Consider the following 27,668-nt stretch of genomic DNA (forward strand, 5'->3'; position numbering starts at 1 on the left):
TGCAGTGCAGTGGAGGTTATGTGGTGAAATGTACTTTTTACCCTGGCAGTCTCAAGTCAAATTAACTTCTCACCATCTCCAATTGTGTAGATCTGAGATTTTTTTTTTTTTTTCTCCCGAAGTGCTTAAAAATAAAAAATAGAAATAACCTCAAATTTTCTGGGAGGGAGGGAGGGCGGGCTTAATTAGTACTGCATAATTCCTGCTTTAAGATCAAGGCCTTGGTGTGCCTTAAGCTGCAGGCCAGCATTGGTTTTTAACCTTGAGTAGTAGGATTGTGATCCTTGAGGTGCGATTAATGCACAGATAGCTAGGGGGCAGCGTGTCCCTTCAAGAGGACGGGGCATTGCCACGTGCTTGGAGGATTAATGGGGTGCAGTGGCTACATGCTACAGTTAATGCAGGTGGATAATATCTTATAATTTTGTTCAAGTACAGCTTACAACAGTGTGCCTCTGAAAAATCAGTATCTTAGACTGAATGAGACATTCCTGTTTCAAATGTAACCTGTAATGACAAGATCAATCATAAGTTTGAGATCTTAAATACAGTCATATAAAGTGACATGGGAGAACTGGTGCCTCTTTTTAAAAAGGGCTGCCAGTTACCACTGTTTTTTAAAGTAATAGAGTTTTAACAAAAGTGTCAGAAACACTTCCACACAATCTTCAAAAGAACAAACATTAAGAAGCAGTTAAGAATAGAACCTGCTGCTATTAAGTTTTGTTTTTTGTTTCTATGCAGTATCTCATAGCAAAATAAGACAGATTCCCTTCCTCTGCTTCTTTTTTCATCATAGAGCTTTGAATGAGCATTCTTCTGTCCAAGCAGTGTAGGAGAGTAATTGGACTTTCTTGTTATTCTTTGGAAACAGACCAAGAATGCTGTTTTGATTAAGTATCTTCCATTACTCTTGCAGAAATGAGTTGGAGGCAATTATGTAGCTGATCTTGGTATGAAGGAGGTAGCAATAACCTTGAGAAGTTGTTGGTCTATTTTTCTCCACAAACCGGGACTGATATTGGCCAGATTCTATACTATGTGGGGGAAGCTTTTGGTGAAGGTGGTGGTTAGATGTTGGTGATATGTTCTTTAATCCAGAGAGCCGGTCCAAGCAAAGCATTGTAAAACATTTTCTGATTACGTACACAAGACAAAGCAAATGTAAAAATTCTCTTGTTTTGAAAATCAAGTTCTTTGCTCATATATTTGTTCTCGTATACCTAATGTGCATGGAAAAAAAATGGAATAAACTTTAATTCCTGTAACATAAAAGGTCAGGGTTTTCTTTCATCTTCTAAAAACGTCAAGAAGGTGCTGTTCTGTGAACAGTCACTGTGTATTTGCTGCTGAGAAAAGCAAATGAACACATTCTTCAGAGCCAACAGAATTTTATTACTCCACTTGGAGTACAGTCAGGGAAGGAGCACTAAAACACATTCTTAGAAAGATGTCAAGGAATATGTGAAGAAAAACGGCAAACAGTTGATTTAGGCACGCTCAGCTGCATAGTGCCAGAATATTACGGGTGAGTCACTGTGTACCAGGCAGTGAATGACTCAAAGGAAAGAATGCTGCTTACCAACTTTCCAGCCCAAAGTTAAATACACCGAAATTCCATAGGTTCTGCCTCACTAAAACTCTGAGACCAGAGCCCAAAGAAACAGCTACAGACCGCAATCAGACAGTTGCTATTTATGCAGCTATCAGTACTGGATGTGCTTATGCATGAATGCAGATGCATAGTTTTACATACAAGGCCTCATTTACAATGTAAACGCGACTTACGTGTTAACATGTAGGTTACGTGAAAGCCAGTTTTACTCTAGATATGCAGGCCAGTAACAATAAAAAGCGAGTTACCTAAAGCTTTATGCTTTTATTCTTCGCAGTTTTATCTCACGTACAACTTCTCGATCAAGTGGTACTGCCTCAGAAATTGATCTGCTCCTCTTAGCGTGTATATTTGCATTGGTGTAGGTGTGATTCTACAGCAGGCAACATGTTGGAGCAGAAAATAGGACAACTGGGTCTACTGCCTATTTCTTATGCGAGTGAACATTGTATTTTGGCTGTACAATCTTGACTGCAGCTTGGTAGAGAGGTCTGAATTTGGCTACCTTCTTGTGAAAGAATATTGTTGAATTCACTCTACTCCTATTTGGACAGTAGGACAAAATGTTTTACTGCATCTTAACCTTTGTTTGCAAGACCAGCAGAAAACAGCTGATAATTGTGAAGTCTCTGAAACCTGAAAGTTTAAACACAGAAAAAGAACATGTGACAAGGGCTTTAAGTCTCAGATTCAGTGGGAAACATTTCCACTAATTCTTTGAATATTTCAAATGAGCCAAAATACTTTCTGAAACACCTGCTTAGTATTTTACAACCAGATGGCATTAAAACTAAAAAATGACAAGAAACCACAGTCCCCTGGCTCAGCTCAATATAAGACAAAACAACGGGAGAAAACATTTCCATGCTTCTTTAGAAGGAAAAGGCAGCAATTCAGTGTTCTCTGTATTGAGTTACTTTTCTGATTGCAGAGTGAAGCTAATGACAGCTTCTTTTGGCTGGGATATAGCTAGGTGACTCCTACTTTAAACAATAGTGGAATACTTGTGACACTCACAAACCACTGATGTCTGACATGATCTTTCACATGAGGATGCCTAGATCAAAAGTGTTATCAGTGGCGATCAGAGGAATGTTATGTGCTCTTTTGTGATCAGTGAAGTATTGTCAACAACAGGATTACAACAATATTCCTGATAGAAAACCCAGACGACTTTCTATTCAGGCCGTCCACGCTGCAACCACACCACACCCAAATGATGTATCCTTTAAAAACATTTAAAGGAAAGCAGCAAGCACAGTAAAGCCAGCCATTAATACAAAACTGTATATGCAAAGATGCACATCTCACTGGCAGATGTGAAGCCAACAACACCTCCAAATCTGTCAGTTATTTTATAGATGGATGGTGGTGAACAGTCACTGAGCAGTTTCGCAGTGGTGCACAGGCGTGTGAGTGTTTTCTGAGTTCCACAGCTGCTCACTGACGGTTCCTGAGCGGCTCACTTCCCACAGTGCCAATTTTAGCACCTCAGAGACTGTTGTCTTGACCTGAGCCTGAAACTTCTTGCTAATGAGAACATAGAGGATTGGATTGAGACAACTGTTGATGAAAGCAAGGCCTGTGGAGAGGGGAATGCCATCCTGCAATAAGTCGTGCAAATTTTCATCATGATGAGCAGAGAGCTCCACAATACTGAATATGTGATATGGTGTCCAGCAAAGAAAAAAAGCTACAACTACAGCAATGATGGTCCAGAAGAGCCTGCTAGAAGTCAACACTGTTCTCCTCTTTACTTTAACGATCAGCAATGAGTAACAGATAACCATGGTCAGTAGAGGAAAGAGGTAACCAAATACAAGCCTCACCCAAATCAGAATGTGATGTCTCAGCAAAACGAGTTCTCTGTCATGCACGTGGAAGTTGTTGTAGCAAATGGTGACATTGTTGAGAGCAGTAGCTGTGTCTCTAAAGTATAAGGCAGGGCCACCAATAATGGCAGCTGACATCCAAATGATCATACTAAGAATGAGGGTGTTCTTTATAGTCCGGTACTTGTAGGAAAAAACTGGGTGCACAAGGCGGATGTAGCGGTCAAGGCTGATGAATGTCAGGAAGAAAACACTGGCAAACATATTCAGTAGTGCAATGAATGAGTTCATTTTACAGAGCCACTTCCCAAAAGGCCAGTGGAAGCCCATTGCCACGTATGTGATATAAAGGGGCAGAAAGAGAACAAAAATGAAATCTGCAATGGCCAAATTGAGGAACCAGAGCGTAGAGACAGATTTATCCCACTTGAAGCCCATAAACCAGATGACGATGGCATTACCCGGCACTCCCAGAAGAAATGCCACACTGTAAAATGAAAGGGAAATCATATGGGCAATGCTGAGGGTGGACTGGGGTGATTCTTCTTCCTCAGGCAGGTCATAGAAATAAGAGTAGTTCTCAAAATCTTCAAATGACATGTTGCACAGCTGCTTTCTAGGGAAGAAAAGAAATGGAACAATCAAAGGGAAACTGTTTTATTGGGTTGTACATAGTAACCTCAACTCCTTTCAGTTTAGTTTCATATTATCATTTGCTAACTATCAACCTCTATGACAAAGCTTGTGGAGTATTTGGCTGTAGACATTAAAAAAAAAAAAAAACTCCAGACAAGCAGTCCAGGAACTGTTTTCCTTGCTTTTATTTCTTAAGAGAGCACTGATCACAGCATCACTGGTGGATGATGTTGCAAAGTTCTACTGAAGTGTGATATGTATTCTTTTCTAGTTGGGTTTGGTATTTTATCACTGTAGTGGAAATGCTAAGTCACGGCCTGAAACAGTGATTGAACACCTGGCAGGAAGGCAGGGCCAAGCCAGGGGAGCTCAGGTGCATGCAATGAGATTCCCAGACCTCATTTAAGGGTTGGCAGTAGAGGCAACGGAGTCTTGTTGCAGATCCCTGCCTATGTGATACCTTCTGAAGGTAAGCAGCTTCTTTCCTTTATTTCTGTGCCTATGGCTGTTATGTTTGAGAAAACTCTCATTTGTTGTAGCCTAGGACCTTGTTGCTCTGCTGTCATCACTGTACTTTCCATTGCTTTACAACTGCTCTAATCCCATTTGAGGCAAGTTTTATGGACTGTGTCTGTATCAAAAATCAGAGTAGCACTGGGCATCTACAAAGGTAAGAAAGTGCCAGGGAGTCTTCTTTATAAAACAAAAACAACAACAAAAAACTGCATCCTCACACATTTCAAGTTATAGTTAACAAAATACAGACAGTGACTTTGCTAGCAAATGAAAGTTCATAGCTTTATTCCTGTCTATCACATATTTGATTTGCCCTCATATCAAGGAGTGCTGATTCTCAGACCCACTCAGTTCAGATTCCCTGGGGTACAGCCCAAACAAAATGCAGCAAAGGATATAGAGAAGGAAATATAAGGAAAACAGTTCAGTGGCAATGCATTCAACTGGTGTATTTTTCCACTAGTGATTGGAGAAACAGGTAATAGAGGAAAGAAAACAAAGTTTCCAGGAGAATAATACACACTGTAAGTGCTACAGCTGGAAATGCATTATGTTTGTTTTGTTTTGTTTACTTGGTTGTTTTGTTTGTCTTTAAAAACGTCTCCATTTTCTTCTGTTACAAAAGCTTCTGGAACTTGCAAGTACAATGTGATTTTTCAAATAGGAATTTTCCTCTAAAGCTAAAGAGGAAGAGTGTAGGAGGGACAGGAGGAGTAAAAAGGAAAACATAAACCAATAGAAAAATCCAGAAGAAAGAAGAAATGCACAGGAAAACATCAAATGACAGTTGAGCAGGAAAAAGCACTTAGAGGTCCTGTATTCATTCCAAAGTACAGAGAAAGAGTAGCATAGATGACCCCAGTCTGACAAAAGTATCTTCCACATTCAAAAGAAATATTCTGCTTATTTCTGTCATCATTTAAAGCAGTGTTTTTTGGCTGCACTCAGCTGCACTGAGAGCAGGATGTGACCAGCCCACTGTCTGTACCATGGATGAGCTCCATGGTACATTTGAGTGCTAGTTCTGTTCAGAAACTGAGAATCAGCCTGCACTTTTGGAATCCAGCTATGCATTCCTGCAATTCCATTAATTCTGGTATGCTAAAAGACAACAGAAACAGGACGTCAGGAAAAAACTGCCTGCAGAAGCACGTCTGCAAGCCTGTATTTATATAAGTAACTCTCCTTGCATAAGTGAAGCTATGTATGTGCACGCATTGGCAGGATTTGAATTCTCATTTGTAGATGGATGGGACAAGGTTAGAACAACAAAGCTGTGTAACTTCACATCTCTTGTTTTGTTTTTTTTTTTTAAAAAAAAAGTAATAAAAGTCACTGGAGTCTCATCTATCAAGAGGCCATGATAACATTTGCCCCTTGCAATTTGCATCAAGCTAAAGGAATGTTATTTGCTTTGCGGCCCTGATAAAATGATACATATTGGGCTGTATTCATGTAATTACATGCCCCACGGGGATAGGCTCTGCATCAAATTCTGGTACCACCCATCTGAGTAATTTTTTCAAATAGCACAACATCTGCTGAGAAATGGTATAAACAAGAAGCAGTGCCACTAACATCTGGAACAACCCTACGTTTGGATAGTTTCAGAGAATACTGAAGTTAACTGTGCTTTTAACTGTCCTTGCCTGTATATGGAGTTATACCTTCAAGTTGAATTTATGCAATTAAATAAATCAGTGTAGTTTTCCAGTATCTTGATGATTAATATCCTGTATCTTAGTCATTAGCCAAGTTTGCATCTAAGTTTCTCAATAGCTAGCACAATACAACACTTGGATTCAAGCATTTTCTCCCTTAAAGTGTAACCCCTGAACTATCTCTTCCTAACTGGGCTAAAAACGACAACAATAACAGATGTTTGCCTACTGCCCAGCAGGGTTCTTTTAATATTTAGAACTTCATGGATGACATACAGCAGAAAGAAAAGTTAAATACTGAATACTTACAAGCCTCCACCCAAAGAGCATGCATCTAGAATGCAATGTACTTTGAGGAAATATTTTTCCAAGGCTACCCTTTCACTTATCTCTAACTGCCAGTCTTCCAGTACAGTATCAGCAGTGAGGTAAAAAAGTGGGAGAAACATTGTTTACCATTGCTCTCAGGGCACAGATGATGAAAGCAGACTATATGGCTGAGACTTAGCAAGACTGCCAATTCAATTTGCAAAGCCCAGAAGCTGCTGCATCCCATATATACAAAACACTTCTGTGACAAGATTCATGGCATTAGGTGCTGCTCTGGAAAAGATAAGCAGCAGGGGATTTTCAGTGGAGCTATGCTGTTTTAAAGCAGTAAGGATGCAGATTTTTTTTTTTTTTCCCCTCCTGGGACAACTGTTAACCATCATTCACAGCAGATATTTCTTTGTGTTACACAGTCCCAAACATATGAGTTAATTTATTCTTAATCTTTAAGAAGCAGAAACTATCTTGAAGTTCAAGTTCAGATCTTGAAAGTGAAGAAATTAAGTTCTATTCCTTATTTTGTTTCTGATTTCCTGCACAATCTTTGCCACGTGGCCTAATTTCCAGACTGAGAAGACTCTTCCATGAACTTCTCTGCAAAAAGAGGTCCAGTAGGAAAGACTTTTTTTTTCCATTTGGCTCTCAGGCTTATTGTTAGAAAGAGAGAGAGAGATGATGCTGTTCAATGTCTCACACTCTACTGGTCCAGGGCTGCGAAAATGGGCCACAGGGAGGAAAGTATTTCTTAATAAACAGGAAAATGTGGTCAGAGACCTGGCAATAGGACCTGGGGGCAGCTACAGGTTACAGAACAGTGTCATATTGCATTTGGATGAATATAACCAAGTTTAGACTACATCCTGTCTTTCTAAATAGTACACAGTCTGTGTAAAATGTATGCTTAGCAGTTGTCCTTTGACTGGTGTCTGTTCCTGTTTGCTGAGGTAACAAGCAGCTATGGAAACTGAGTTTCCTTGATTCAGTGGTTTAATTATGTATATAGTTGTTAAATGTTAAGCAAATAGGTTTCAGAATGTTTGATTAGGAGGCTTCATTTCCTGTCCCCTTCTGTAAAACTGAAGTCACTTAAGAAATGACTTCATAGAAGTATCACAGGATGATGCTCAGTGTTAATGCATTTCAGATCCTAGGACAGAACGTTCAAAGAAAGAAAGATTGTTAATAAAATGTATCTAAAACACAAATGTATCTAAAAAAGCCTAAAAGCTGCTGGGAAGAAATTTTACCATGTGTCACATGCAGTGCCTTTCTCTGCATTTCAGGGAGGAAATGCAGAATAAGATCTGAATTGACAGGTTTGCAGTTTCTTATTACAAGTGTCTGAAATTTGTATTCTCTGCCACTGTTATAGTATTCTAGGAAGGTGAACCAAAGTGACAGCTCAGACAAATGGTTGAACCTGCTCACAACAGAACAACTTTTGTCACAGTAAGAAGGGCCTTACAGTTCTATGAGACATATTCTATGACTCTATTCCTGGCTGTGCCACATGCATCCTCTTTGGCCAAGGGAAGTCATTGACCTTGCCATGCCTCAGCCCTGAGGCTTTGGAATGAAATTAGGCTGGGTTTTCAGTCTAAAATAGGAGAAGACAAACAAAACAGTCACTATTTCCTTCCACCTCACGCAGTGTGTGAACACAGTGTGTGAACACTTCATAGGAATTCAAAATTCTCTGAGCAACATGCAAGTTAGGGTCCAATTTAATTGCACCAGTAACTTATGCCATGTGTTTGGGCTGCAGCCCATGCAGTCTCTCCCTCACCTAAAATTTTAGGAATTTACAAATATGTCCAAGGAAAGAGCTTATTATTGTCTGTGTCGGTTAGAAGATAACAAATATTTGAGTGGCCACCCCAACTCTATTTGTTCAGTGTGATAAACAGTTGAAACAGCCTTTAAAAGGCTGAGAGCCTTTGGGCAGGTAAATTGATTTCAGTGGTCTCAATGGCTGGCACTGATTTAATAGGAAAATTATAGTACATGGAGTTGGCTGTCTCAGTAGTTACTTTCATAGAGGGCATATAATGCAAACTCCCTCCTTTTAATGTCCTCACTAATAATTCTGAGCATATCATATTCTGCATGTATGATCTATGGCTACAAGAAAGCCTCTTTGATTGATTCACTTCAATGTATGTCATCTGTAAGAATTACATGTTGGAGAACAGTGAGCTTTCCAAAAGGCCACTCAAAGCCTGCTTGTCCTGCTGTGTCTTCACAGCTTGGACACAGAATTCATTTGAAAGGAAAAAAAAAAATCTGAAAAATCTTCAAGCTTTTGAGGTGCCGAATCTTGAATTTATGTAGCTTCAAATACATAAACATGAAGTTCACCTAGTGGTTGATCTGTGAAGTTCAAAACACAGCAAGTTTTTAGAAGAATATATAGAGATATTTCTGGAAAGTGTTGTACAAAGGCATAAATAAAGATCCTAAAGTTAACAGACAATACTGGTGAGATCACAAACTGGCAGCGAACTATGTACACAAGATGACCACTTGCCTCCTTGTGGAAACATGCTTATAGCAAGAAGTGTCTGGTACACCCATATTACAAGATTAAATTATAGCTATGGTATAATTTAAGCTTAAATCTGACCCTCCTAGAAGCTAGACAAAGCTTTTAGGAAACTGGCTGTTGAATCAGGTACACAGAAAAGCAGAATCAAGGCTTGTGTGCATATTTTCTCTTCCATGAAAATGCACTATTGTTCTCATGGTCAGAAGACACACAGTAACAAAGTTACTTTGTATACTGTTGTGAATTCAACAACTCGAATGCATCATGATAGGTATGATACAAACTGGAAATGCTTTCTAGACACAATACAGGTATAGATTTGCTCTAGCAGATAAGACAGGAGTATAAATCATCATTCTCCATTGTGTCTCTCACTGAAACAGCATTAGAAATGCATATGCCGTGTCCTAGCTAGACATCTTCTAAAACTTATGCCAAAAGCAACTATCTTTAAGCAAGGCCGAACATGATACTGTTAGTCATAACACACCACTTCATCTGTGGTAATGAAGTCATCTGACCAGATAATAGTCTCATAACATTTTGTACTGACTAAGTGACTCTTGCAGTGAGATTAACTTATACAACAGACACAGTTAATACTGGTAAAACAATAATTTCAGACACAGACTTCTGCTGCCACAGAAATGTTAGACAACAAATGGAAAACCCAACTCTGTATCTAAAAAATACTTCTGTAATAGGAAAAATATCTACAGTAACTCTGGTTTGAATACGACAAATCATCCAAACAACTGCTGCAATTGAGCAGCTTATCATTTTCATAAACTCAAAGGTAACTCAAAAGTCTCTAGAACCAGCAACTCCATTGTGTAGAAACTGACTTATTTTCACACAGACCCCTACAATGCACTAAGATTTCCATCTCTAAAGAAAACATGGGAACTTGAATGTCCTTGGGATATGCACTGGGGGGAGACAACCTTGTATCTGTGCAGTCAGCTCTTGCTCTCATTCCCCTCTGCTAATACAGCTAAAAGTAGAAATAACTCTTTTGGTATTCTTTTGAGTGTAAAGCGTGACTGTAATCTCTGCAAGTCTAATGTGTGGCCATAAACATATTAAAAGGTCAAGCAGAGTCAATAAAATGACAAAAGATTAGATTAACAGTGTATCTCAATATTTAAAATATGGTCTTATATCCTATATGTCAGAGCTGTCTGACTATTTACATAACAGCTAAGTATGCAGAGGTTGTAGTGAAACTGGACTCAATGGGAAGTATCATCAGAAGATTTACAGGCAAAGAAGGTTGAAAATGAACTACAGGAAGTCTCTGATAAACCAGGTGCTAAACATAGAATCCTTGCTTGGTTCTTCAAACACAGTCTGACCTTCCTTTCTTAAAAATAATGCCATCCTTTCACTCACAATGGAGTGGAGAAACCAAGCTTCACCTCTTGGATACCTTCTCTTTCCTAAAATAGGACTCTGTCCTGTGACATGATGCCCAATGTTCTGGTGGGAGCTGGCACCTGCTTGGGCAGCTCTGCAGATTTTAGTTGGTTTTCTCTACTGTGAAAAGGAGCCTGGATCTCTGCCCATGCTTATTTTTATCAGTAAGGTCTGAGTTTTGTACGTATTCTGTTCTTCAAATGCTGTCATTACTTTCTTTAGCTATGAGCCATCATGGTAACTACGTATGTAGGATAATGGAGATATCCAGTTTAAAAATTCTGAGGTGTTTCAGCTTAACAGATGTCTATGATAATAGATGTCTGTATTTCTAATCAAGCATGACTTTCTACCGTTCTCATGCAAAAGTTATATGCAACTTCTACATTGCAACTGTTGCACATTTGTGATGGAAGAATATGTTGATTGACTTTCATACGATCATTACATGGTCATGCAACTTTGACAAGCGTTCCTAAGAGGCTGTTCTGCTTCAGCAAAAATATGCATTAATTACACCTCTTTCCTAACAGGAAGGAGCAAATGAGAGCATAGAATACAGTGAATGCATTTCTTTCAGACCACTCATTGTTGTGTCCGCAGACTGATTAAAGCCAATTAAACATATGATAGAAAACAGCCATTATGAAAGTGAGAAGGTTCAACCTCTGATGCCATACCACCAACATCTGCTTCTGATGTTGTGGGCTGACTTAATAAAATAGGAGGCATTACTTTTTCAGCAGCACTTGTAATAGAATCACTGTGTACCACTAGTATTCGTACAAAGATTTTTATTTATTACTTTTTTTACTTAAAGCTTAAGTCTAAAATAAGCACTACCTGTATTCTCGAGGAATTGAAGAGGGGGGGGAAGCAACAACTAACCACGCCATAGTAGTAAAACAACTGCAGCAGGACTGGATATTTATACATTTCCCTAATATGGTACAGGGAACATTCCCTAGCAGTGATAAGAATAGATGGCATCTGATTCAGATGTTAAACTAGAAGCTTGGAAATACTGGTTTTACAGGTTTCCTATATTATCTGTGCAAATCACTTTTATGTCATATGGAATTAGACTCACCAGACAAGACACAATACACTCTAGTAAGAGTTTAAGGCACTGAGAAACATCTTACTTAGCTTTCTTAAAAGGACAATGGTTCTTAACAATTATGAAACTTCTCACTTGAACAATATGAGTCTGAGCTCTTTGAAAGATGACCAGAAAGAAGAAATGGGAGTGCTGCAAATGGTATTACATTGATGCTTCAGGGACTTTCTACTCACAGTTTTCTTGCCTCTCTCAACCAGGTAGCTTCAAAAGAGATCAAAACTTGCTGTGCCAGGCTCACACTTGCTGAAAGAGGTGAGTATTTTATGTTGTCCATAGGCTTTGGAGATCAAAGCCTCACTGCATCTAGGTGCAGTAAGCACATAATAAGAGACAATTCCTGCCTTGTTTATAATCCAAACAGAATAAACAGTCACAAGAGAAATAGGGGAAGGATCAGAAGTAACTTGCCTAAAGCCAAACAGCAGATTCAAAGGAAGAGATGAAGGTAGAATCCAGACCTTGCCAAAGCACTGAACAGGCAAATCTTGTGGATAAAGGGAAAAGATGCTGGTTCTTATAGTTCTTGAAATATTTCTTCTGAGAAGTGTCAGAAAGGTACAGGAGAGATATTAGGGAAGGGAAGAAAGAAACAGGAAAAGTTTGGGAGAAAACAAATGAAGTTAACAGAGGTGGGAATACATTGTTCCCTGTCCTCCTGGAAGATGTTTCTGTGATTTATGTGATCTAATCAAGAATTCTAAAACTGAAATTATAAATGAGACTGTGCATGTTTTTCTGCTTTCTCTGCATGTGATGACCTGATTTATATTAAAAAAAAAATTAGGCTGTGGAAAATTTGTTTGGCTTCCACTTTTATACAAGTATACCTGGATACTAGATGGCCTATGGCTATAAATGTGTTAAAACTTAATGATTTTAGGGTTAGAAAAGCATAAGAGTAACAGTAGGTATTGGAAACTAGATACTCTTTGGGAGCTAATGTACTTGGCAAAGTCAGGAGTCTTCTGGAGTGTTGGCCTTTGTTGATACCCTTGAAAACAAACCTGTCTTATAGAAATGGGTTTGGTTAATTTGTCATTGGGCCCACCAACGAAAAGAATACTCTTAAGAAATGTAATGCAGTAAAGCAGTGGGCAGGTGAAAAAGATCTGTAACAAGGCAGCAAAAATTATCTTTGCAAGAGAGCAGTGATAGCCTGATGTGCTTTTTTTGTTTGTTTTTTAATCTCAAGTCTCCAAGCCCATGGCATCTGGAACACACTGCAAATAAGAGCATAGAAGCAAATGCTTTGAGGATAATCTTTCTTTTTGTGTCAGGAGCTTCAAACACACTGTAAAAGTGTGCAAATCCATGCATGATATCTTCCTTTCTAAAACCGAATGTCTCTTGGGTACCGCCCACCCCAATCTCAGCAGTTCCTTCTGGTAACGTGCCATGAGAAACTGCTCCTCCAACTCAGTTCTTTTCAGCAAAGCCAGCAACAATGCAGATCTGCTCTCTTATGGAACTTATAGCTTCAGATTGAATGAACACAAATCAAACCATTATTAGAAATAATGAGTGAAAATTAGCCAGACAACCAGCAACTGTATTGAGAGAAATATCGGAACTGTTGGTACATTCCACAAGATAAAATGAATAGAAAAGCCAGTAATGAAAGCATTTTGCAGAACACTGTAGTCTGTTGAACTGTCTGTCTACTGTTTGGAATAGTGGAATTCACATTTTCAAACACAAAAATATCTAACAACAGATCACAGACTGGAAAATTCAAATGTGATGTTATTCAGGAAGAAAAATTTATTCAGCTAGAATGCAAATGTGTCTTAATTCCTCCTGAATCCATGCATCCTTTATAAAGCTACAAAAAGAGCTCTGGTATTTTGTTTGATTTTGCAAGGTAGCATTTAAAAAGTCTAGAGGGGAAAATGACATGGCCATCACTAGGGCTGAACAGGAGGTGGAATTCAGTCTTGCTTATTATACGCTCATACAGAAAGCTTCAAATCTTGTTTTCTAGATAACCCCTTATTCCACACACTGAGTGACAGCTAGATTCACATCATTTCACCTTACTTCATGATGGTAGGGGAAACACACACCTTCCAGATCAGATCATAAGGAACTCTTTATAATTCTGCATGACTGTAACTATTCAGAATAATGACGTTCTTATTCTGTTAATAATTACAGGTTTGTCAGCTGTTAACAATCAATTTGTTACCTGAAGTTGAAATGATAACCAATTCCTGTTCTGGAATCCAGATCAGAATCAATGTACTTATTTTTCATGTTACTGGAATTTGTGATAGCTGTAGGAGATGTACTGTTCCTAAGCATTAAAGCAAACAAAGCTAATGCAGGGTGTGGGGATATATTTCAGCTAAGGTCAGCTGGCATTCTTTGGCTGGCTAAAATACTTCTTGAACAGCCTATAAACGCATTTGAAAGTTATTAAAAATTAAATTCACACTTATTTTCACATCCCTCTTGCCTCAGGGTTGGTTCAAAATAGCCTTTGAAACAAATGAGTATTACATTCTTTAAATTAAGAAACTCTTTTAACCACTATACTGCCTTACAGAATTTGCCTGTGATTGCTGTTTTGTTTGTAGATGCATGTTATTCTGAAGGAAGGGAGAGAAAGATGTAATTCTTAATAGAAAGATTGACCTACCTTCTTAAGTTCTTCAGAAGAAAGCACACTGTAAGTCAGGGATGTGCTCTCTGTAGCAGAAAGAAGAACGAAGTGATCTGTAGAGTTCAGAGTGACTTCAGTGTGATTCCAGCTGCTTCACTTGGCTACTGCCTTCCTCTTAATAAAGCTGCAGAATGATATAACACTGTTTGTTTTCAGCTGTGAGGAAGTTGTTTCCAACTTCCCTTGGTTTGCTAAACCCAGTTTTGAAATATTGCCCTTCTGTATAATCCCAGTATTTCACCAAAATAAATGTTAGACATGTGAATGAATCATTCTGGCCGGTGTCCAAGCAAGCAACAGATGTGGTGGCTGATGAATGGAAATGGACTTTACAGTTGCAGGCTGCTTTTTGTTATGTAGAGGAGGATTTCAACAGTACTACTTTGTTTCTGACCACTCTGGTTTATAGAAAATAATGTTGAATGAGCAGAAAGATGCTTAAGAAGCTACACTGAAAGCATCGTTTGTTAACTGTATGGTGAGATACCTTCAGTTTGTGTTTATGATTATTAATCTCTTTTTGTATGCAAGAGAAAAGTGAACTTTTCAAAGTGTGAGTTACTAGCCCTCTTGCCCACCAGTCAGTGTAATTCTATGGTCAGACACTTGAACTGGGCTTTGGGAGACTTGGCTTGCATTCCAGCTCTGTCAAGAGGCTGCTTAGTGTTTGTGGTCAGCACTCATGCTCTCCATATACCTCAGCCTCTCAGCCAGTAAAATGGGAATATTATTCTCCTGGTATTTTCATACCATAGCTTCACCTGACTTTGATGGTACTGCGTTCATCATACCATTTTAAATCAGCTCTTGGTCTGTCAGTCTGCCTTTATCAAAAACTAAATGTTCTAGAGGAAGGAATAATCTTAACAGCTGTACTCATTTGTGACTAATGCAAGACACCTAAAATGTTCAACTGACTGAATTCAATCAATTGCAAATCTTCCAGGTATCAACTCTATTAATTCCAGTAAAAACAAATAAAAAATGAAAAGAGGGAATTACGTAGTGAGAAGAAGCAAGACTGAAATTTCAGTCGATAAGATTATCAATTTTAAGCACTACTGTTATGGCTCACAAGTTACAGAATCTATCAGGAGCCAGAAATTCCTTCCAGCAAAACAATCAGCTTTGTCTTTCTTCCACATCAGCTCTTCTTGTTCTGCCAGTATAACATAAAATGCTGATAGCTTGTATGAAGAGGAAAAAGCTACGGGTGAAAGAAGGATGGAGATTCTGTTACAGCAGGACAGAGTCTGGACCTGGAGAAAATGATGGTGGTGGGACATAATACCTGCAAATGTCTGACAGATAGCTGGGTTACCCGAAGAGAGCAGGAAGATTTCAGAAGACCTCATGATTTGGCACCTCATTTGTGTATTTCTTGATGTTTAAATTTCTTATTTCTTCTAGGTAACTGATAGGTGAATCTTAGCTGATAAAGAGCTCTTTTCATAGCAGTTCTTTTGTAAATATTGGGATAGGGTGCATACAGGCACCATTTAACTGCAGATCTGCAGAGTATTTTGCTTGTAATAGTATGAGTCAATCTCTGTAGGTACTTTTTCAGATCCAGTTATTATGAGGCAATTAATTCATAGGACTCCAAAGCACTATTTGAGTAAGACGAGAGAAAATTGCTGGGTAGAAACGTTCACATACAATCTGCGCTGAAAGACAAACCTCAGCAAGCAAAGTAGAATTACATACACGTCAATTGCTCTTCACCTTCTTGGTGCAGGGAGTATTCTGATGAGTGCAATGGTTTCTATTAGTTTGAGATGGTGAACGGTTGTCTATAAGAGGCTGTTTCCTTCACCATAAACTGAAGCTGATGGGGACTGCTCTAACATGTACTGAGTAGACAGTTCAACTGTTTCATCCTTCTGAAGCATGGGAGGATTAAAATCCACACAGCAATTTTCTTCACCCTGCTTGTCATAGTGGAAAACATGAAATCACAGCTGCAAAGGATCCAGAAGAAATTTTGTGGAGACAATTTTTCATGGAAAAGGAGGGCTTTTTTTCCTCACTAGGAAGAGCAAGTCACAGCATTTCAAAGACATTTTTTCTGCCAGTATGTTTTACCTACTTTTTCTCCTTTTAAATTGAAAAGGACTTTTGCACTGATGAACAATTACCAAATTTGCACTGTATGACCTGCACACGCAATGTGTCTGTGAGCAAAAAAATAGAGAATAGGATTTTGCAGACAAACTTCCACTTAATTTGAAAAGATTTTGTTTTGTTTGTTTTCTGTTTGGAGCTAAATATATCACTTCATTCTTCTACAGTTTTGATCTACCACAGAGGGAATCTTACATCCCTGAGGAATGTAAGCTTGGTTCCTGCAACCACCTATGTTTAAATTCCTTCTGTGCTGAGTAAAAATTGGAATGGTGAGTCCAACACTTTTGCATATGCAACACATTAGCCATCAATATCGTTTCACCAGTGTGATCTTTTCAAATAATTTTTGAATGCTGTATGCTGGGAAGAAAGTAAGTGAAAAAAAATTACCCCTTGTTTGCATTATTTTCCAACATGGAAGTTGTTTCTATTTCGTTGTGTCAGTTTTGCCTTTTCAACAGGGTAAGTTAATGAAGTTTGGAGTTTTTATGCTACATTTGGATAAGTGTAGGACTTCATGAAGGACTTTCAGAGCATAGAACTAGTAATTTAAATCTGATAAAAAAGAATAAGGGAGAACATTTTCATACGAGTAACAGATTTGGAGTTGAACAGCTGTGCAAAAAAAAAAAAAGCAAATGCATCTTAAAACACTTCAGAATTTTTCTTTAAAAACAAACAGACAAAAAAAAGCAGTGTGTAGAACAAAAACAGCATGTATGGAAGAAAAAAAACGTGGAGAAGCCTTCGAAAGTGCCTTACCAATATTAACCAAAGTACAAATTAACAAAACCAAAACAGCTTTAATTTACTAGACTTACAAATAACTGCCTGATAGTTGTGACTACTTTCACTTTGTGACTACTATTCCCACCCCCAGGACCACCAGTTATCAAGCTGTATATTAATATGAGCAGATAATATCAGCACTGAAGAACACATCAGACTAAATCCAAAGTGTATAAAATCAGTTGCATTAATCGTGAATTTGTAAATTCAGTCTAACAAAAGATATTTGTTTTTCCCAGAGTTAATTTAAGCTGAACAACAAGAAATAAGCTACTTACTTTTTAAGGATTGAGATATTTGGAGTTCAGTTTGTTTCATTTTTAATTATTCACTATTCCTTTGTGCTCATTGTTTGAATTAACACCTCACCAATACAAATCCACTCTGGAAAGACTGAAATTAACCACCTGACAATCAGGAAAAGAGTAATTTCCTTCCTTTCTGTGAAACTAATGACTATTCATGCCTATCCTTTCCGTGAAGGTGCAATGTTTGCTTGTAGCATAATTGCCCACTATGTACCATAGTCAGTAACTACAACAACATTCTCCAGCATTTAGACCAAACAACCTGATGGAGGGAGGTTTGGCTTTTAGCAGATCCACATCCTCTTTATATGCAGATATTGGAATCTGAAGACTTTCATGTATAAAGTGTTGGAAAAAAAGCACACAATGCGCAAAAAAACACACAAGCACAGAAACAAATGAGACTATGTATGAATATATATCTATATGCATGCAAGTTTGAACAAGATCTTTAAAAGCAGCACTTTATGCAACTCCTGCAAACAAAACAAACAAAGATTTATGATGAATATTGGACACTCATTTACAAGGAAGTGAAAGAAAAGCACAGAGAGGAACCTGAGCCATACTTCTTCAGGATTTTAGCTACCTCTATCCACTTGGATCCAAGCCACCAGTATGAATGCCTACACCTACTCTTTCAAATAAGTCTTTTTTTCTGTTTAAAGCCTAAGTTCTGAGGGTTCAGTCATCCATCTTTTATACACCAGCCCTTTGATTAAGCTCCCAAATCCACAGTTCTGCTGGGATTATATCCTGGTGTTGCACACAACAGACATAACTCTGACCCAGGAGGTCATTTAAGTTTCGTCTTCTGCAATCATCCATAACAATTCACAGCTAAATTGTTAAAATTTGTCACGATGATTAACAATGCAGAAATCAAGCAGGATCATAAGGAGGAGAGGATGAGTGCCAGTTCCTCATTAGCCTCCCATTAGGCTATTTCTCTCAGCTACTGCAATAGATGTGACAGAGCTGCTCTGAAACACAAGCAAACTGCAATTGGTAATTAAAAAGTAGTTCTCATCACATGCAGAATACAGATAGCAAAGCTGAGGTTTGATAGAAAATTAAGGACAGCTCCCTGAAAATAGAACAGGCAAGGTGCCTATATAGGACATACAGGTTATCACTGCTGCTTTGTGGCATTACTCCTCAAAATCTTAACAAAGAGAAATACGTAGGCACGTGTGGAACAGAGAAGGTTACTCTCTACAGCTGTTGACATTCCTTAGGACTTATGGACACACAAAGGCTTTAAACTGGACAGTAGAACCTTATATATAAATGGAGAATGGATCCTGAACACCAGTGCAAAGCCATGGCAAATATAGTCCAAACCAAGCCCCAGTAAAGCCTAATCACAACTGTGGATCCTCTCAGACGCTGCCGTCGGTGTATTCAGCACACACACATTTGTATATTTAAAGTTGCTTTTTCCATTTGTCAGATTGTTTTTCTGCATGGTGGATGTAAATACTTTTTGTGAAAGGTGCCAGCTGCCCTTGACTTCATGGGTATCAAAGTTATTTTTCCACAGCAATGAACGTGAGACTTAAGAGAAGGAATGTAAGCTCTTGGTCGCTGTTCTGGATTTGCCCTCTCCTCTGATTGCTGTCAAAGGAGAGAGCGTAACTTCGCTTCTAAAGCCTACCCAGCTCTCCGCCTCTCTCAGGAAAAGGGAGCAGAGAAACCCGAGCTTGATACAAAATGGCAAGGCCATTACTGGTTGAATACTGCTCTGTCAGAACATTTCCGTGCTGTGTATTGCCTATCTCTCAAGTTTCCAGGAAAAGCATACTGGTGGTATGGCAGTGACGGTTCAGTCTTCCCACCAGTATTCTGTTCCTTTGTTGCAATGTGACAGATGGCAGCAGAGGGGCAGTCTGACAAAATGGCGTCTGACATGGAACTGCAGATGAAGCAAAGGGGTGGAATTGAATTGTTCCACACAGAAAAAAAATGGCACCCATTGACATTCATCGATGGTTGCTGAATGTTTCTGGACACCAAAGAGTGGATGTGAGCACAGTGAGGGCTGGGTGGTGCATTTCAGCAGTGCTGAGAACAGTGCAGAAGACAAGCTATGACCCACACAGCATGCAAGTTTTTACAAGCACAGCATGCAGCCTCTTTGTCATCACTGAGAAAAATGCGGAGGTAATGGTGGTGACTATGTTTTGTAGGTGAGAATTTGCTCTACCAAAAGGTGTTATTCTGTTCTTTGTGTCTTTTGTATTTTCCAAAGAAATAAATAGGAGAGACTTTTGGAGTGACCCACTTTCCATTTCTGTTACCCTTGCAGAGAGGGAAACTCCTTCTCTGCCACTTCACAGGAAACTGCCTCTTCTCCATTGCAAGAGGAGAACCGTCTGTCCCAGGCATCTTGAGCTGGTCTCCGTCAGCAAGGGGGCACCACACTAAGTGTATGTACCTCATATCCAAAGCAGAAACTGATTCCCTGTTACTTCTGTATGACACACACTGACCATCCACCAACACGTAAGAGACTTCTGGTTCTACTGATGGACCAGAAAACAAAGATGCTAAACTCTGATGCAGAGAACTACTAGTTACAGTAATAGCACACCAGATGCTGAACACCACAAATAAAAGTTTTTTTGTTCTTTTACTTACTCCATTTTCTGAATTTTCCATGAAATTGACTGCATATTTTCCAACTGGAAGAGAAAGAGGTTTCTTTCAAAGGCTGATGTTGTTGCTTATCAACTTTGCTAGACTAAAAGCGAGTTTTGTCCCTGGAGAAAAACAGAGCTTCTCTATTCCACGCTATTCAACTTCCTGCTTTTTCTTTTTCTTTTTTTTTTTTTTTCCTGAACAGCATAAAGAAATCTTTCTTTAAATGATTCCCAAAGTAAAACAACGTAGAGACTGCTTGCTCTCCGATGTAAGAAAATACTTTATGTGGTTTATTGTGGGAACATTAAAAAAATTAAATATAATTTGAAACAGCCAATGTGGAAGAAAAGAGCATTTATTTAACTTCCTTGGGAATACATTTTGACCCCACCTTAAACTGCCTGCAGAATATCAACTGACTCAAATAACAGCATATGTATTTGCAGCTCCTATAAATTACACTACATACGAAGAAGCTGCTGAGGTATTTTACACTCAGGGTCATCTTACATTCACACACATCCGTTTAAAACTGGATCTGTTCATTTGACATGTATACATATAAACATTCAATTTAGATATTCAAGGGAGTCAAGGTAGGTAGATAACTTTTGGGAGCCTGAACACTGAACAGCTCTTAAAAAACAGAATACATCTCCACTAAGCTTTGAGAAAAATCAGCTCTATTGGAAATACATTATTCTCTGCCTGAATAATAGGAATAAATATTTACTTTCTTGAAAAACCTCAGAGTTCCTACTATGATGGAAAGGGAGGTGAGCTAGAAGGGAATAATTGCCACTTGCAATTCCTATTTAAAATACTTCAAGGCTCACATTAGCTTCTCATATAAAACCTGTGTTAATTTTGTGACATATCTATACCATGAAAGAGAAGGATAGTTTAAAATCTGCCAATCAAATCATTCTGCCGTGCAGATGAGAATAACGCTGTTCTAAGTGTGAAACGCCTGTTATCTGTGGTTAATACTAGAACCTACTGTTCTTTCCATTTCCTTCATAGGGGGAGGATCTCAGGTCATAGAGCTCCCTTCAGCCCAAGCAAATGGAGTCATTTTACTGCTTTCTACTGCATTTGCTGGCATGTCCATTTCAGAAACTATTGTATATTTCAGAGTGATTCGGTAATGAACACCTACACTTGAAAATGTCAGTTCTCAAGGGCTGATCTGACTATATCAAACAGGCAAGTTTAAATGGTGCTATTTTTGAAAAGAAATATAAAACAAATAGGAAATGGAATTAAGAAATGTTAAGGGACTGTTATTTCTGAAGCTAAAAATAAAATCCATGCACAAGCTGAAGGTGAAAGAATATCCTGCAATTCATGACCAGTCACGACAAGCAACCCCCAACCTACTTCCTGATCCAGTCCTGTTCTTTGTGTCACGTTTCTGAAAACAGACACTGTTATTTCAGAGACATGAACTCGCTGAACAGTTATTAGCAGAGAGTAGAAATAACTGTGAATGCAACACCAAACTATTTAGCACTTATGATTAAAGATGCTTTCTCTGTAAGCAAACATTATTTCAAGTTTCAAATGGGAAAAGGATCTGGAGGCATTTCCCCTTTACTTTGAAAAGTCAAGCAAATTTTATTTTGCTCCACAAGAGGGCTATGTGGACACCAAGACATTTTCCCTACGCTGTCTTCAGCAGCATGGTTAGGCTTAGTCCAGTAAGAAAGCATTTCATGCAGTGCTAGATCAACACATACAAAGCACTCAACTGCTGCCTTCTTTGCAGAAAGTCTGTTCATGATTTCTGTTTTAGGACAAAGTGTCTCAAAAACATGTTGATTTAAGCTACTGGAAAGATTGAGATCAGTTGAGCAGTACTAGAGTAGGGATTTAAAGGGTAAACAAGAACAGAAGTAGCCCACCATACAGAAACTTCCTGGAAGCATTGAATTCTGATACTTTCTGTACATTTTCAGTGCTTAAGTGACACATTTTGAATTGTCTCATCAGCCCTTCCTTCTGGATGACTTGCCACAAATGAACAGCAACAGCAGCTGTACCAGCAACAACAGGCTCTGAAACGAGCGTGAATGTCACTGAATTTTGCTCAGCATTATCATAATAAAAATCTCTCTATTCTCTAACGTATGTGTGTACAAAAATCTATTATCCAGAGCAGTTACAGCAATAAATAGATAAATAAACAAATAATTGGGTGGAGGGAGTTAATATTATCATTTAACACATAAGGGTTTTTTTTGTTTGTTTTTGTTTTTTTTTTAAATCTGAAAACACTACTACTGGGTATAATTGGAGTGACCATACAGGGGAAAAAATACCACAGAATATCACATCATTCCTCCATTTAATCTGGTACCTCAGAACAGTGGCCCCCACAAAATTCTTGAAAAATACCAACATTCCCTTACGAGAATTCTACACTTCTTCATAATTAAAGCTTTTAATATAATACCACGTATCACGGAACTCATTCTCCTACAGAGTTGAAGAGATCCACCTTTCCCAAGTTCACTCAGAACTGAAGTGCTCTAAAATCTTCACACGTGCTTTGGACTGTTTTGAAATTTGCTGTCCTTGCAGCCCAGGCTAGGTCTTGCTATCCACCTCCAAGGCCATTTGGCTACAGTACTCTCTGCGCGCCTCAAAGCCCAGCCCTCAATGGATGTCAGTCATTCAACGCCCAGCTCAGACCCTTAAACAATTTTACCAAAACAGCAATTCAATGAGCATATAGGCATTCAAAATTTAAATGGAAAGAACATATGCAACAAACTGAAATTCTGAGCAACTTTTGCCCCAGATAATTTTATCAACCTTGATTTTCTTTTGTTACTCTTTCTCTACAACCTTAAGCCAACTACTGGAAAAATTTTGTCTCTTTTAAGAAAAATATATACTGTTTACATTTGTCAAAGGTATTTTTTTCTAAATATTTTTCATAGCTATAACTTTGCCATGGATTTGGCTAACAGGAGCAGAAAAGCATATCAAATTGAAGCAAAAGTAGAAAGCAAAGCAGTGCAAGTTGAATGAGACAGTATATGGAAACAACTGGCACAGATATCATCTGTGGGGGGAAAAAAAAGCTGGATGCTCGTATCAGAAGAGAGGAATTTTTAAAAGAGGGGAGAAAGTTTCTCAGCCCTGACTGATCATTCATGTACATACACACTAGGTTAGTTGCTAGGGTTAAGAGGAGACTAGAGGGAAGGGATCTCTGTCAGTACCTTACCTGAGCTTGAATCAAGATGCAACCTCAAGTTACACAGAAAGAGCTGGAAGCCATGAAATACCTGACAACACATACCTGAATTCTGCTACCTTTGATTGATAGTCCAAAAGATAGAAAAATCCTTCCTATCTTCACAAAAAAATATTCAGGAATATTCCAAGGACAGGCTAGATAGCATTGTAAGATGGATTCTGCAGTGTTCTTTGCTACGGATTTCTGTTTTACATGAGCTATTCTGGAACTGAAATGTCAGTACCTGAGCTATACTGAAACCTCAGATATGTAACTGAGCTTACTTTGTTCCAACAAGTTACACAGGGTTGGTAATCCACAGTAACTCACTAAGCGTGCTGCGAATCCATCATAAAGGTAAACTATTTTGGCATTAGATAGTATTTCAAAGTGTTTGCCACAGACAGAGCATACACCTTTAAACAATGCAGCTCTGCCCACATGAAATAATTTGGCCATGAGCCTGAGCTTTCACACGTGTAAATATTCTCCAAAGACATGCTGCATCTGCAAGATCTGCTTCTCACATATCTCCATTGCTACCCACAGGATGCATTCTAAAACTAGGTTTTCCCTTGTCCATCACTGAAATTGAGAATCATTTCCATGTTACTGAAGTGACTGATTCTCTCCACATGTTTGTATTGCAAACCCATAACTTCTGACCAGTCCATCTTATTCAGTTATGCCCAACAGAATAAACATAACAACTATTACACTGTTTCATGCATCTTGTCAGCCTTGAGAAGCACAACCCCTATGCAATACGCACCTAAAAGCAGTATTCCCCCTTCTTATTTCATCAGCTAAAAGTTTTGCCAAGTTCTGTATTAAACCAGGCAACAAAATGTCACCGGGCAACTTAAGTTCTGCATAAGCTAGCTACATTGGCAACGAAAACATATCTGCATCAAAGCAAAAGGAGTCAAACAATCCAACAGCAATTTGAGTAATTTCTCTCTTAAAGCAAAGCCTTCTCCCGCTGCTCTGCACAGTTTATCTGTGACTTTCTGTGCTCAATTACACATTCAGTGTGGGCAGACGTTTCCAAGACACGGTTTTACAATCACACAACAGCAGCCCGCTTTTACAGCAACCTCACTTTAAATGTTCCAGTCATTCCCCCCGCTACACAAGTCATGTCTGGTATCTGCACCTGTCTCTGCACGCCAGCGCTGGTCAACTGTGCCTCTGCTCCGGCTGCTTAAAACACGCTGCTTCCAGCAACCGCAACACGAGGGAAACACGCAATCTCTGCTTTCCCACGGGAGATTAGATCTACAGCGTTAAAAACCTACAGTTGAAAGCTAAAGGGAACTTGAACTATGCCCTATTCTTAACCTCACTCGTGAGAAAACCGAAAGCCTTTTTATTTCCACGGAACGCGAGCAAACCCAGCTCCACACCAGCCTTCCAGCCACCGCCCCCCGACAAGCTACGGCAACCGCCGCCCGAAGGGAGGAGCGCAGCGCCCGCCGCCCCGCCTACAGCGCGGCCCTCCAGACCGCCCTCCGCCGCGCCCCCCGCCCACAGCACCGCCCCGGAGCAGGAAGCCGGGATGGCGTCCCATGACCCCGGCGTGGCACGGAAGGACTTACTGGGAAGGGACGGAGGTGAGGCGGTGCCGGGGAGCGAGTCGGGCGGCACGCGGCAGCGGCGGGAGGGCGCTCCGTGGGGCGGGGGGCAGGCGGCGGGAGGGGCCGCGGAGGCCGTCGAGGCGAGCGAGCGCGCCCGCCCGCGCACGGAGAGGGGTGGGGTCCGCGCGCTGCCCAGCGGACCTGTGCGCGCGCGCGCGCTCGCGCTCACGGACATGGCGCCGGTAGCGCCCCCTCAGCCGCCGCCTCGCCCCGCAGCCCGGCATTGCGGCGGGCAGGGCTCGGCCGTGCCTGCCGGAGCTCTTGGAGCCCAGCGGCCCTGCCCGGCCCTCGGAGCTGCCCGCGGCCCCGCTCCGAGGGCCGTCGTTTTTGCTCTTTTCTCGTTTACCTGTTGCAGTACGAGAGCGGCACTAGAGTTTCTTCGGTGCTTTTTTTTTTTCGTTTTTCCCAGTGGTAGAATGTCTAAACTAATGCTAACACGGATGCGATTTACTTTTTAGTCCAGCAGCTTAAGACATTTACAGTCAGAAGGAGCCTAACAAAGCTGGAACTGTCCGTGCAAATCTGAGAAACCCTGCGTGGCTTTTCAGAGCTGATAAAGTGAGAGCACAGCTGGGTGTGCCTGATTTTGGCTGTGCTTTGTGCCTGACCTCAGGTAGCAAATGACTGTGTGTAGCTTCAGATCAGCTTTTTACTTCATCCTTCATGTTGATCTTCTCACAGAAGGCTGAGCTGAGGCAGTTTGTTACTCCTCTCCTGTCAGCTGCTGAAGTATCCCTGCAGGTTCTCCTCAGACGTTTGCCTCTGTTACTGGCAGCACATACATGTACAGGTCTGGCATTGTGTGCCCATCCTCTGTGAGGAAGTATGGTCCATTCAATCTCCTAAACAGTAGGAACTTGCTGAGGAGATGCACAGGCTGAAGTATCTCCATTCTTTTAATAGTTTTGCAGTTTTAAGTTGCGCCACTTGTGACTCAGTTTAATGCATGCAAATAAAGCCTTAGTAGAGCACAGCCACTGAAATTATTCCTTGAAATAAAAGAAGTGATGAATCCCTGTAGTGGTTACCCATCCATGTACTCCAGTTGCTGCTGTCTGGCATTTCTGAGTTGAAATGAGAGCCTTTAAGTTATGGTGCTATCATCTAGTTTGGAGGCAGGATAATTGTTTGTGGTGCCCCTGCTGACTCTGTATGAAGGTCCCACTTTCTTCTAAGTCCCGAGTTTTAAGATTGGGAAGACACTAATGACAGGGATTGTGGATGTTCTTGAGGTATTTCACTCTTATATGTTTGTAGTAAGGAAATCATAATACTTCACTGAGTATGTAATGGTGAGTTTATAAAAAGCTGTGAATATCTAGCATCTTGTGAAAGTTTCAGTTAATGTTTTATTGCAGTGTATGGTGAGTTTGCATAAATAAAGGAAAATGTTTTTCCTGAGTAGGTTGATGAGTGAAATTCATTTTGGTTAATACAGAGGTTTGGTTGTGTTGGTTTTTTTTTTGTTTTTTTTTCCCTTCTATTATTGTAGAAGCATATTTCATTTCCTGAATAACAGCATCAGCAGAATTTAATATGTAGAGAGTACATGGAAGAAAGAAGGAAGAAAGTTATTCTGGTAGGAACAGTTAACGTTTAGGAGGAAACACTACTGCAGTAATGGAAAAACAGATGTACTGCAGACATCAAAAATAGGTTTATTTGTTTTATTGTCTGACCTGTTTGCAAAGAATTACAGAAAATTTTGCATGCCTGAGGATAAGGAAAATATATTATTAGCTCTATTTTAAAAGGCACTTTAATTTTTTGACAGATGGGATGAGAAGGGACAAGTGTCCTGCACTGCAAATGGCCTCCTGTTTGACATTTGTCGTTTGCTAGCCTGGAATCATCTTTGATGGTGGAAGGCTGGCGAAGCTAAGGTTTGTACTAGAAAGTTTGACTTTATTTTTGTATTCTGTAACATAAAAGGATTATGTTATAAGTTGTTTATGTTTGGGCATCCTAAAGCATGTTACTGAAGTTATGTTTCAGTTAAAAATTATGGGTTTCAATACTGGTTTGCTGGTCTTCTGAATGATAAGTATTTCTTTCCAGCGTGTATGATTATTTTGTTTGGTCTAGTATATTTTTTTATTAGAGTATGTCTTTCATATTCATTGCAAAGATAACTTAAGAAATTAAGCAATTAAATGAATTTGATAAGGTTGTTGCTTAACAACCTAATGCGGTCTAAGCTGTATTCATAAATATAGCACTTATTACACTTACATTAATACACTTATGAATTTTTTTTTCATTAATTACACCAGAAATTGTCCTATTCCTATCAAAGGAAGTGTGCATTATTAAATGTAATATTGCGGTAACCTAGTAAAGCAAAAGTTGCTTTTTACAATGCAGATTAGTTTAAATCAAGTCATGGTCTACAGCTGAAACTATGTAGTGCATCCAACCAACTTGGACTGAAGGATGGACTAGAAGATGGGTTTGGGTTTGTTTATTTTTCTGTTATTTTAATTCTCAATTATTTCATTTTTAAATTAAAGATGTTTGACAGAATCAAACCATCTGATGAGGCTTCTGCTTCTTCAGCACAAGGTGAGACGTTTAAAGGAGA

At 39.4% G+C, this 27,668-nt stretch overlaps 2 protein-coding genes across 7 annotated transcripts in view; one reads left to right on the forward strand and one right to left on the reverse strand.

The window, feature by feature from the left end:
- Positions 1 to 1,374: 1,374 nt before the first annotated feature.
- Positions 1,375 to 24,649, reverse strand: CMKLR2 (chemerin chemokine-like receptor 2). Its single transcript, XM_042874721.1, has 3 exons — positions 24,607 to 24,649; positions 14,313 to 14,460; positions 1,375 to 4,063 (listed from the first exon to the last, which is right to left on the reverse strand). The coding sequence occupies exon 3, from the start codon at positions 4,045 to 4,047 to the stop codon at positions 2,995 to 2,997; it is 1,053 nt and encodes a 350-aa protein (XP_042730655.1). The 5' UTR covers positions 4,048 to 4,063; positions 14,313 to 14,460; positions 24,607 to 24,649; the 3' UTR covers positions 1,375 to 2,994.
- Positions 24,650 to 24,991: 342 nt separating this feature from the next.
- The window catches only part of ADAM23 (ADAM metallopeptidase domain 23), a 97,712-nt gene continuing 95,035 nt past the window's right edge, over positions 24,992 to 27,668 (forward strand). For 2 of the 6 annotated variants that reach the window (XM_042874715.1, XM_042874714.1), the window contains exons 1-2: positions 26,862 to 26,970; positions 27,598 to 27,649. In XM_042874715.1, the coding sequence (XP_042730649.1) occupies positions 27,598 to 27,649 (52 nt within the window). In that variant the 5' untranslated portion in view covers positions 26,862 to 26,970. Of the gene's footprint in view, positions 25,064 to 25,479; positions 25,701 to 26,861; positions 26,971 to 27,597; positions 27,650 to 27,668 lie in introns of those variants that run through there. The other 4 variants (XM_042874711.1, XM_042874712.1, XM_042874713.1 and 1 more) reach the window with 4 other exon arrangements.

The sequence above is a fragment of the Lagopus leucura genome, unplaced genomic scaffold, assembly GCF_019238085.1.
Source record: "Lagopus leucura isolate 7727_CA_CO unplaced genomic scaffold, USGS_WTPT01 Super-Scaffold_100012, whole genome shotgun sequence".
Lineage (NCBI taxonomy): Eukaryota > Metazoa > Chordata > Aves > Galliformes > Phasianidae > Lagopus > Lagopus leucura.